The 11,968-nt window shown below is 45.0% G+C and overlaps 1 protein-coding gene across 1 annotated transcript in view; it reads right to left on the bottom strand.

The window, feature by feature from the left end:
- The window catches only part of WNT3A (Wnt family member 3A), a 155,730-nt gene extending 144,846 nt beyond the window's left edge, over nt 1–10,884 (bottom strand). Inside the window, exon 1 of the mRNA XM_068235170.1 lies at nt 10,560–10,884. Coding sequence (XP_068091271.1) covers nt 10,560–10,630 — 71 coding nt within the window. The 5' untranslated portion in view covers nt 10,631–10,884. The remainder of the gene's footprint in view (nt 1–10,559) is intronic.
- Nucleotides 10,885–11,968: the final 1,084 nt, after the last annotated feature.

The raw sequence follows: 11,968 nt of genomic DNA, 5'->3' as shown, positions 1-11,968 counted from the left end.
CAGAACTCACTACCCTTATCATATCCGGCCTCCACTATCCAGAACTCACTACTCTTATCACATCCGGCCTCCACTATCCAGAACTCACTACCCTTATCATATCCGGCCTCCACTATCCAGAACTCCCTACCCTTATCATATCCGGCCTCCACTATCCAGAACTCACTACCCTTATCATATCCAGCCTCCACAATCCAGAACTCCCTACCCCTATCATATCCGGCCTCCACTATCCAGAACTCACTACCCTTATCATATTCGGCCCCCGCTATCCAGAACTCACTACCCTTATCATATTCGGCCCCCGCTATCCAGAACTCACTACCCTTATCATATCCGGCCTCCACTATCCAGAACTCACTACCATTATCATATCCGGCCTCCACTATCCAGAACTCACTAACCTTATCATATCCGGCCTCCACTATCCAGAACTCACTAACCTTATCATATCCGGCCTCCACTATCCACAACTCACTACCCTTATCATATCCGGCCTCCACTATCCAGAACTCACTACCCTTATCATATCCGGCCTCCACTATCCAGAACTCACTACCCTTATCATATCCGGCCTCCTCTATCCAGAACTCACTACTCTTATCATATCCGGCCTCCACTATCCAGAACTCACTACCCTTATCATATCCGGCCTCCACTATCCAGAACTCCTTATCATACCCGGCCTCCACTATCCAGAACTCACTAACCTTATCATATCCGGCCTCCACTATCCAGAACTCACTACCATTATCATATCCGGCCTCCACTGTCTAGAACTCACTACCCTTATCATATCCGGCCTCCACTAACCTTATCATATCCGGCCTCCACTATCCAGAACTCACTACCCTTATCATATCCGGCCTCCACTATCCAGAACTCACTACCCTTATCATATCCGGCCTCCACTATCCAGAACTCACTACCCTTATCATATCCGGCCTCCACTATCCAGAACTCACTAACCTTATCATATCCGGCCTCCACTATCCAGAACTCACTACCCTTATCATATCCGGCCTCCACTATCCAGAACTCACTAACCTTATCATATCCGGCCTCCACTATCCAGAACTCACTACACCCATTCAAGGTGGGAAAGTAGGGAGATAGGAAGGAAGGAAGGAAGGAGGGGGGAAGGAAAGGAAGAAAGAGGGTAGGAAAGAGGCAGGAAGGAAAGGAGAGGAAGGAGGGGGGAAGGAACGAGAGGAGAGGAAGGAGGAGGGAAGGATAGGAGAAGGGAAGGGAAGGAAGGAAAGGAAGGAGAGGAAGGAAGGAGAGGAAGAAGATAAGGAACAAGAGGAGAGGAAGGAGGAGGGAAGGATAGGAAGGAAGGAGGAGGGTAGGAAAGAGGCAGGAAGGAAAGGAGAGGAAGGAAGGGGGAAGGATAGGAAGGAAGGAGGAGGGTAGGAAAGAGGCAGGAAGGAAAGGAGAGGAAGGAGGGGGGAAGGATAGGAAGGAAGGAGGAGGGATGGAAAGAGGCAGGAAGGAAAGGAGAGGAAGGAGGGGGGAAGGATAGGAAGGAAGGAGGAGGGATGGAAAGAGGCAGGAAGGAAAGGAGAGGAAGGAAGGGGGAAGGATAGGAAGGAAGGAGGAGGGTAGGAAAGAGGCAGGAAGGAAGGTTGGTTGCCCAGTGGCGGAGGTTTGGTCATTACTGCACAGTGTATATAGAGATCAGGCAGAATGTTCTCCTCCCAGCAATGAAAGTGATGCTGTATTTATATAACACTTCTCTCCACGTTAAACAAACATTGACACAAGGCTCACTCTGCCTCCTCTGTGTATGGGGAGGGGGTCATTAGCCGAGTATCAGATCTGCCACCATGACTTGCTAATTGCAACACCATCCTAATGTGGCTGAGCTGCAATCCTAGTGCCTTCCTCAGAAGGAATTACAGCTACCGGCCTTCCCTGAACTCTGCCTCTTTCCTTCCCTGATCTCCACCTCTTTCCCTCCCTGACCTCTGCCTCTTTCCCTCCCTGATCTCTGCCTCTTTCCTTCCCTGATCTCTGCCTCTTTCCTTCCCTGATCTCCACCTCTTTCCCTCCATGACCTCTGCCTCTTTCCCTCCCTGATCTCTGCCTCTTTCCTTCCCTGATCTCTGCCTCTTTCCTTCCCTGATCTCTGCCTCTTTCCTTCCCTGATCTCTGCCTCTTTCCTCCCTGATCTCTGCCTCCTTCTTCCCTGATCTCTGCCTCTTTCCTTCCCTGATCTCTGCCTCTTTCCTTCCCTGATCTCTGCCTCTTTCCTTCCCTGATCTCCACCTCTTTCCCTCCATGACCTCTGCCTCTTTCCCTCCCTGATCTCCACCTCTTTCCCTCCATGACCTCTGCCTCTTTCCTTCCCTGACCTCTGCCTCTTTCCTTCCCTGATCTCTGCCTCTTTCCTTCCCTGATCTCTGCCTCTTTCCTTCCCTGATCTCTGCCTCTTTCCTCCCTGATCTCTGCCTCCTTCTTCCCTGATCTCTGCCTCTTTCCTTCCCTGATCTCTGCCTCTTTCCTTCCCTGATCTCTGCCTCTTTCCTTCCCTGATCTCTGCCTCTTTCCTTCCCTGATCTCTGCCACTTTCCCTCCCTGATCTCTGCCTCTTTCCCTCCCTGATCTCTGCCTCTTTCCTTCCCTGATCTCTGCCTCTTTCCTTCCCTGATCTCTGCCTCTTTCCTTCCCTGATCTCTGCCTCTTTCCTCCCTGATCTCTGCCTCCTCCTTCCCTGATCTCTGCCTCTTTCCTTCCCTGATCTCTGCCTCTTTCCTTCCCTGATCTCCACCTCTTTCCCTCCCTGATCTCTGCCTCTTTCCCTCCCTGATCTCTGCCTCTTTCCTTCCCTGATCTCTGCCTCTTTCCTTCCCTGATCTCTGCCTCTTTCCTTCCCTGATCTCTGCCTCTTTCCTCCCTGATCTCTGCCTCCTCCTTCCCTGATCTCTGCCTCTTTCCTTCCCTGATCTCTGCCTCTTTCCTTCCCTGATCTCTGCCACTTTCCTTCCCTGACCTCTGCCTCTTTCCTTCCCTGATCTCTGCCACTTTCCTTCCCTGACCTCTGCCTCTTTCCTCCCTGATTTCTGCCTCTTTCCTTCCCTGATCTCTGCCTCTTTCCTTCCCTGACCTCTGCCTCTTTCCTTCCCTGATCTCTGCCTCTTATCTTCCTGATCTCTGCCTCTTTCCTTCCCTGATCTCTGCCTCTTTCCTTCCCTGATCTCTGCCTCTTTCCTTCCCTGACCTCTGCTTCTTTCCTCCCTGATTTCTGCCTCTTTCCTTCCCTGATCTCTGCCTCTTTCCTTCCCTGATCTCTGCCTCTTTCCTTCCCTGATTTCTGCCTCTTTCCTTCCCTGATCTCTGCCTCTTTCCTTCCCTGACCTCTGCCTCTTTCCTTCCCTGATCTCCACCTCTTTCCTTCCCTCATCCCTGCCTCTTTCCCTCCCTGATCTCTGCCTCTTTCCTTCCCTGATCTCTGCCTCTTTCCTTCCCTGATCTCTGCCTCTTTCCTTCCCTGATCTCTGCCTCTTTCCTTCCCTGACCTCTGCTTCTTTCCTCCCTGATTTCTGCCTCTTTCCTTCCCTGATCTCTGCCTCTTTCCTTCCCTGGCCTCTGCCTCTTTCCTTCCCTGACCTCTGCCTCTTTCCTTCCCTGATCTCTGCTTCTTTCCTTCCCTGATCTCTGCCTCTTTCCTTCCCTGACCTCTGCCTCTTTCCTTCCCTGACCTCTGCCTCTTTCCTTCCCTGATTTCTGCCTCTTTCCTTCCCTGATCTCTGCCTCTTTCCTTCCCTGACCTCTGCCTCTTTCCTTCCCTGACCTCTGCCTCTTTCCTTCCCTGATCTCTGCCTCTTATCTTCCTGATCTCTGCCTCTTTCCTTCCCTGATCTCTGCCTCTTTCCTTCCCTGATCTCTGCCTCTTTCCTTCCCTGATTTCTGCCTCTTTCCTTCCCTGATCTCTGCTTCTTTCCTTCCCTGACCTCTGCCTCTTTCCTTCCCTGACCTCTGCCTCTTTCCTTCCCTGATTTCTGCCTCTTTCCTTCCCTGATCTCTGCCTCTTTCCTTCCCTGACCTCTGCCTCTTTCCTTCCCTGACCTCTGCCTCTTTCCTTCCCTGATCTCTGCTTCTTTCCTTGCCTGATCTCTGCTTCTTTCCTTCCCTGACCTCTGCCTCTTTCCTTCCCTGATCTCTGCCTCTTTCCTTCCCTGATCTCTGCTTCTTTCCTTCCCTGATCTCTGCCTCTTTCCTTCCCTGATACCTGCCTCTTTCCTTCCCTGATACCTGCCTCTTTCCTTCCCTGATCTCTGCTTCTTTCCTTCCCTGATACCTGCCTCTTTCCTTCCCTGATCTGTGCCTCTTTCCTTCCCTGAACTCCGCCTTTTTCCTTCCCTGATCTCTGCCTCTTTCCTTCCCTGACCTCTGCCTCTTTCCTTCCTGAACTCTGCCTCTTTCCTTCCCTGAACTTTCCTTTCCTGAATTATCTGCCTCTTTCCTTCCCTGTCCTCTGACTCTTTTCTTCCTGAACTCCGCCTCTTTTCTTCCCTGATCTCCACCTTTTTCCTTCCCTGATCTCTGCCTCTTTTCTTCCTGAACTCCGCCTCTTTCCTTCCCTGATCTCCACCTCTTTCCTCCCTGATTTCTGCCTCTTTCCTTCCCTGATCTCTGCTTTTTTCTTTCCCTGATCTCTGCCTCTTTCCTTCCCTGATCTCTGCCTCTTTCCTTCCCTGATCTCCACCTCTTTCCTTCCCCGATCTCAGCCTCTTTCCTTCCCTGATCTTGGCCTATTTCCTACCCTGATCTCTGCCTTGCTCCCTGTCTGTCTCTGAGCTCTCTGTCTCTCACTCTCTGTCTGTCTCTGACCTCTCTCTCTGTCTCTTGCTCTCTGTCCGTCTCTCTGCTAACTCTGTCTCTTGCTCTCTGTCTGTCTCTGAGCTCTCTCTTCCTCTCTCTGTCTCTCCCTGTCTCTCTCCTCTCCTCTCTGTCTCTTTCCCTCTCTCTCTGCCTCTCTTCCTCCCTCTGTCTGTCTCTGAGTCTATCTCTCTCTATCTCTTGCTCTCTGTCTGTCTGACTCTGAGCTCTCTCTGTCTACCTCTCTCTCTCTCGCTCTGCTCTCCCTCTCTGTCTCTGCAGGTACTTGCCTTGTCAAGCTCCATTGAAGGGCTGATCTCTGTGGTGAGTTTATAATTATACAGATGTGGATGTGAGCTACACTGAATATCTTTTGTACAAACAGACTGCCAGAGCTGATCAAATAGCTGGGCTCGCTGTCGGTAAATAGCACGTTGCAGTGAGCAGCTCCTCAGGCAAGGTGTGCAGTCAGGCAGGGAGAGACATTACACACCTGTCTCATACTGGGACAGCTCTGAGTCCCAAATCTCTGCTCACCGCCTCCCCAAATCACTGCAGCCAACCCAACTGCCCAATAAAACTCCCAATACTGGGACAGCACTGAGTCCCAAATCTCTGCTCACCGCCACCCCAAATCACTGCAGCCAACCCAACTTCCCAATAAAACTCCCGATACTGGGGACAGCACTGAGTCCCAAATCTCTGCTCTCCACCTCCCCAAATCACTGCAGCCAACCCAACTGCCCAATAAACCTCCCGATACTAAGTCAGCTCTGAGTCCCAAATCTTTGCTCTCTACCTCCCTAAATCACTACAGCCAACCCAACTGCACAATAAACCTCCTGATACAGGGACAGCTCTGAGTCCCAAATCTCTGCTCTATACCCCCCCCCCCCCCCGAATAACTGCAGCCAACCCAACTGACCAATAAACCTCCTGATACAGGGACAGCTCTGAGTCCCAAATCTCTGCTCTATACCCCCCCCCCGAATAACTGCAGCCAACCCAACTGACCAATAAACCTCCTGATACAGGGACAGCTCTGAGTCCCAAAGAGAGCTGGGACAAAGTCTTCCAGCACCCAAGGCTGAGACACCAAAGTGTGCCCCTCCATCCCTCCCACCTCAGCTGTCACACACTGATTGCTATTACACTAAGAGGGCCACAGGGCCCACAACCTCCCCAACACCTTAATATCTAGTTATCTGGCTTGCAGTCACTGCCATGTATCCCCTTTTCTTATCTCTTTCTGCTTCAAACACAATAGGGGAATGATAGCTGAGTGTGTTGTGCGCACCCCCCTACACTGCACACTGAGGCTGGAGCCTCTATTGCCTCGGCCCCATCCCTGCGCCCCCTCCTACACTGCGCCCTGAGCTTGGAGCCTCTCTCGCCTCTGCCCAGCCCTTGTCCCAAATCTCTGCTCTCCACCTCCCCAAATCACTGCAGCCAACCCAAGTTCTCCTGTCCGAGCGCCACTGCCCAATAAGCCTTCCCTGATACTGACACTGACCACAGGGCAGGGCACAGTGTGTGCACTCCAGACGTCTGCAGCACTACACTAGTCACACAGCTGGCTGTAGTGAAGGCTTCTGTTTTTGGAAGTAGGACCTTTTCCCATCCGTCGGAGGATATACATCAAGGTTTCAGGGAAATGGGTACCAAGCTGGGGTGTAACTACAGGGGAGCAGGCCCTGCAAGGCTGCAACTGCAGGGGGGCCCTTAGCGGTGAGGGGGCCACATCCACTAACTTTCCTTTCCTTCATCCATCAGATCAGGTTTTTTATAGCTACACTTGTTATTGGTATGAAGGACACTTGTTTTATGACTTTTCCAAGATGGGCCAATTTCAAGGAGAAGCCAATTAACTTTTATCTATATTTTATTGGGATGTGGGTGGAAACCAGAGTGCCTGGAGGAAACCCACACAGACACGGGGAGGACATACAAACTGTGTTTATTCTGTGTTGACCAGTTTCCAACCAAGATTCAAAGCTATAGTAACTTGGTTCCCTCCAAAACTGTCCCTAAACATTGGTAAGGGTATTAGATTGTGAGGCCCTCCAGGGGTTATTTAGTAATGAGCAAAGTACAGTGGAAAATGCTTTTTAACAACCCCATATAAACTCATTCCTGCTTGTTGGACAACTCCTTCATAAAAACGACCCTCTTTGTGTTCACACAGCATCTCCCATTGAGAGACCCTCCATGATTCTCTCCACAACTCTCCACAGACAGGTGTCAACAAATAAAATCACCATCTCCACCCCTCTCACGCTTTTTCTCACCTACGTTCATATTCTTAACATCTGCTCCACGAGTAGCTTGCGCATGCGCTGTTCTTATAAGCCAGTATTCATTTAAAGTGCCAAACCTCCTAAACAAAAACAAAGATCCCAGCCAAACTTCCAAAAACAGTCCAGCGTTGCCAGCATCTGCTACAATCCCTTCCGTGAAAATGACGTATCAATGGTTGCGCCAACTTTCAAAAACTTCTATGGCTACTTTTATCAAGTATTTGGACACAAGATTGTTTTGGGGTTTTGTTTTGGTTTTTTTTGCCCAGAAAAAAAAATGATTGTTCGAATTTTCGGGAGTCATCCACTTATCAATCCTTCAGCAATTTGATCGATCTATACTCTTAAATCATTTGGTTGTATCTCCCAGGAGCTATTATGTACCTTCCAGAGTACTCAGATTTTAATAAAATTTGCGTACAAATTTGAACATCCATTGAAACCCATCATTGTGCATAATCTTACACTGCTCTATGCCTAACCACCGATCAACCACTGATCTAAACAAGGTTTTCCTAGGGCTCCTAATTGCTTTTCTGCCTTATCTGGCCATCAAAATTAATTAAAACATATCAATCAAATTCGAGGAAAGCACAATACGCAATGTGATGGAACCTGTTTGAAATCGATTAGACTGATTGCATAACTCTAATTTTGCAACAAGGCATTCACTTAGAGGTGACCTAATGAACATGTACATTAATATTTATAAAATATACAGATAGACAAGATTATAAAAGGTGTGCTATGAACGCTGAGGCCCATGTCTACTTAAGAACATTGTCAGTAAGTGTCAACATAAACCATACATGCCTGATAAATAGAATATCAAGTTGCAACTCAGTACAGGGTCACAGAAAGATAACAACACTAAATCATTTAAGAATAATAATATTTTAATAATTTCTTGCCCCTGCAGGCTGCAGCAGTTTCCTGAAATGGGTACAATTACTTACATCTAATAAACATTTGTATCGAGCAGCACAACCCTCTTCCCCAAAAGACTGATTCATTCCTGGCAGGTTGCCCTCTAACGCAAAAATCGCATCAATAACCAACATTTCAATCGATAATAAAAATGCAGTAAAGTGACATCTTACAAAATTCACTTGCAAAGTTCCTCTTTATCATTTGGGTGAGCATTTAAGTCATCCACAAAGGACATAAAATCGCAAAAGATAAATAAGAATAAAAATTAAAAAAAAAAAAACACAATTAAAAACAAAATGGCTTACAGAGGAATACTGTACTATCAATTTAACTGGATGGAACTCAAACTGTCACCACAAAACTGAAACACAAAATGAAATTGCAAGAAGCATCTGGGATAAGAAAACAAGTTCCTTTCGCGATGTAAAAAGAGTGATGTAAGGATGACAGGTAGTTTCATCAGCAAAATATTTTATGTTTGTGCTGGGAGGGTTCTATAGACATGCTGTATGCAAAATTCTAACCATCCACAGCTCTGGAGTATAATGTACAAAAGCCAGCACTATAAGACAGATCAGTAACTTCAGAAAAATATCAGAAATACCTGAAGTGATCTCTAACTGCCCACATGATCAATTATCCTTATTTTATTGTTGGAGATTTCCTGCGTAAGTGCCAACAACAGATCAGTTGTAATATAAAGAAAGATATAACAAAGCATGCAGTATAAAACAGTCTTTAATCTATGCAAATTTTAAACTCAAAAGACTACAGATCATGGTATATTTTTAATTATTGTATACAATATTAGGATATCAGTTTGTTCATTTTTTTTCCTTTCTTACACCACTTGAAGACATTTTTATTTTTGTTGTTTTTATTGTGACCTGACTTTGTTTTTAGTAAAACTTTCTTGTACAGAGAGGAAAAAAAAAATTAAACACCTATCTCAACCATTAATTTTCTAAATCCCACCAAACTAAGCTCGGATTATGCACACACTTCATAGTGTAACTGCAAGATAATAACAGCATAGTTTGTTTGTGTATTGCACGCCTGCGTTCACCAACTGTGACTGTAATCTATACATACAAAACAGGAGAGAGAAAAAATATAACCATCTATTAAGTTCATCTTTTTACCATGTCATCTTAGACCAATATATTTTTTTTTCTTTTCAATTTAAAAGCAAGCAATCTATATTTTCTGTTGGTGCGTAGCAAGAAGACATTCTTATTGAGCAAAATATTTTGGATGCATATTTGCCAGCCAATACTTTAATCATTTTTTTTTTATACTCATAGAGAGTTAGATAACGTCAACATCAAAATTTGAGTTATGAATATAATACTAAAGCAATTGTTCATAGTATGAACAATAATCATAGGAATGAGAATAAACTGCAAAAATTCCCCCAAAGAATTGACACACACACATACTGTATATTACACACACACTCCTACATATATATATATATAAATATATATATTACATACACACACCGTGTATGCACTATATGTGTATGTATATATAACTATTATATGTATGCATATTTCTTACAGCAAGCTAGATAGTGCTGTAACTAAAAAATTGAGCAGAAAATAAGCATTCTTAGCTCTTGCAGTAGGAAGAAATACAGAATTTATTAAAAATACAGGCTACCTAAAAAATGAATTAAAATAAATTACTATAAAATGGCTTTCCCTTCCCTGGAATATACATATATATATATATATATATATATATATATATATATATATATATATATATATATATATATAATTTTTTTACACAAAAGCAAGGGGGCAAAAAAAAAGGACAGTGTTGTATATACTGGAATTAAAGTAGCAATAAAAAAAAAAAAAAAGAATAACTGCAAATATACAGAAAGTGTGCATTGAATTTCTACACCCTGGGCTGGGGGTCTGTAGCAGTGGCCAAGCTGCGTGTTGGTGGTGGGGGCTGAGCTATTGTTGTCCCCATACAGTACATTGCACATGCCTCAGTCCTTACATTGCATGCACAGTCCTGCATACAGTACAACCAGCGCAGGTCGCCCAGTCTCGTCTTACTTGCCTTTCATGTGTATCCCTTAAAGCAAAAAGGAAAAAAAAATACTTTTGTGAACTTTTCTGCCTCGTGTTCCCCACCTGACTGCCTAAAAAGAAGCCTTGAAGTGAAACAACGCTCAACAACAACAAAAAAATTACCTTCTATCATTATCTCCTTAATACAATCAGCAGCAATTGTTGCAGCCTCGGATCAAAGGACCCCCGTGAGCAACATGATACCCCCAGTGCTGCAGTCCAGGCGCACTGACAGAGGCTGCACACTGACACACGGCTCAGCACTGTGTACACACTCTGCACACTGTTTACTCAAAGCTTCTGACAAAACCTCACTACTGAAAAAAATACAAAACCGCAATCCGATATCATAACAAACAAAACAAACACATAAAACAGCATAAACAAAACAAAAACATTTACAAAAACATTAAATCACACTCACCACCAGATCGGGTAAGTTGATATAACTCGACTCAGCCCACCTAGAAAAAGCAAATATCCAAAGCAAAACATCGTCCAGCAGTTGTCAGAAGAAGACAGCAAATGATCAGAAGGGGGGAAATAGTTCTTTTTTTCGAATTCCTCCAAGTTGAAAAAAAAAGTTTAAAAAAATGTATGATATGATTAAAGAAAAATTACAAAAACGACAGCAAAAAAAGTAGTAGTAGTAGAAGAAGCAGTGAGTGAGTGGTGTCAGCAGCAGGAGAGATATTGGCAGTGATAGTGGCAGGTAGGTAGGGAAGTCTGGCTTCTCTTGCTGAAGAGGGTGTTGACTGCTCTGAGCTCAGGAGCACACAGGAGGCAAATATTACACACACACCAAAAAGTTAGCCCAATCAGCAGGGATTGCCAGCGGGGAATTATTGCGATGACACTGTGCTGGGCTCTGTCAGCCGGGACAGCCCAGGCAGGAATCAGCTAATTGCCACCACTACACAGTGCTTTAATGCTCATTAAGGCATGTTGGCCCACAAGGGCTGAGAAAATGGCTTTTTAAAAGGGATGCGAGTCTAAATAGGAGAGGGGACCCCTGCCGGGTTCGGGGGGGGGGGGGGGGGGGGGGGAATATACAACCTGCCGGGGTCCCTCTGCCGGCCGGCCACAGCCTGCCACTCATTCTGCGGGGGTCTCTGGGGGGAGCAAAAGATGGATAGATATAGATAGATGGATAGATAGATAGATAGATAGATAGATAGATAGATAGATAGATAGATAGATAGATAGATAGATAGATATGGGCAAGTATGTGACAAGATGCCTCTCTGTCTTTATTGATAAATATTAAATAGCTATATGGATATCGATTATGTATATCTGCTTATTCTTCCTATCTCTCTCTCTCTCTCCCTGTCTGTCTGTCTGTCTGCCATTCTGTCTACCTCGCTATCATATCTAGAAACAGAATAGATAGATAGATAGATAGATAGATAGATAGATAGATAGATAGATAGATAGTTCGATGGATGGATGGATGGATGGATGGATGGATAGATAGATAGATAGATAGATAGATAGATACCTCCTATCTATCTATCTATCTATCTATCTATCTATCTATCTATCATTCTGTCTACCTCACTATATTATCAATCAACAGATTAGATACTAGGATAATGAATAGATAGATGGATGATGGATGGATAGATAGATAGATAGATAGATAGATAGATAGATAGATGATAGATACCTCCTATCAGATAGACAGACAGATAGATAGATAGATAGATAGATAGATAGATAGATAGATAGATAGATAGATATGGGCAAGAATGTGACATGCTGCTGTATATATATATATATCTGTCTTTATTGATAAATATTAGATATCTATATGGATATCTATTTTGCATA

Source organism: Hyperolius riggenbachi, chromosome 5 (genome assembly GCF_040937935.1).
Source record: "Hyperolius riggenbachi isolate aHypRig1 chromosome 5, aHypRig1.pri, whole genome shotgun sequence".
Classification (NCBI taxonomy): Eukaryota; Metazoa; Chordata; class Amphibia; order Anura; family Hyperoliidae; genus Hyperolius; species Hyperolius riggenbachi.
Note: the sequence above shows the minus strand (reverse complement) of the source record. Positions and strands in the feature narration are given on the sequence as shown.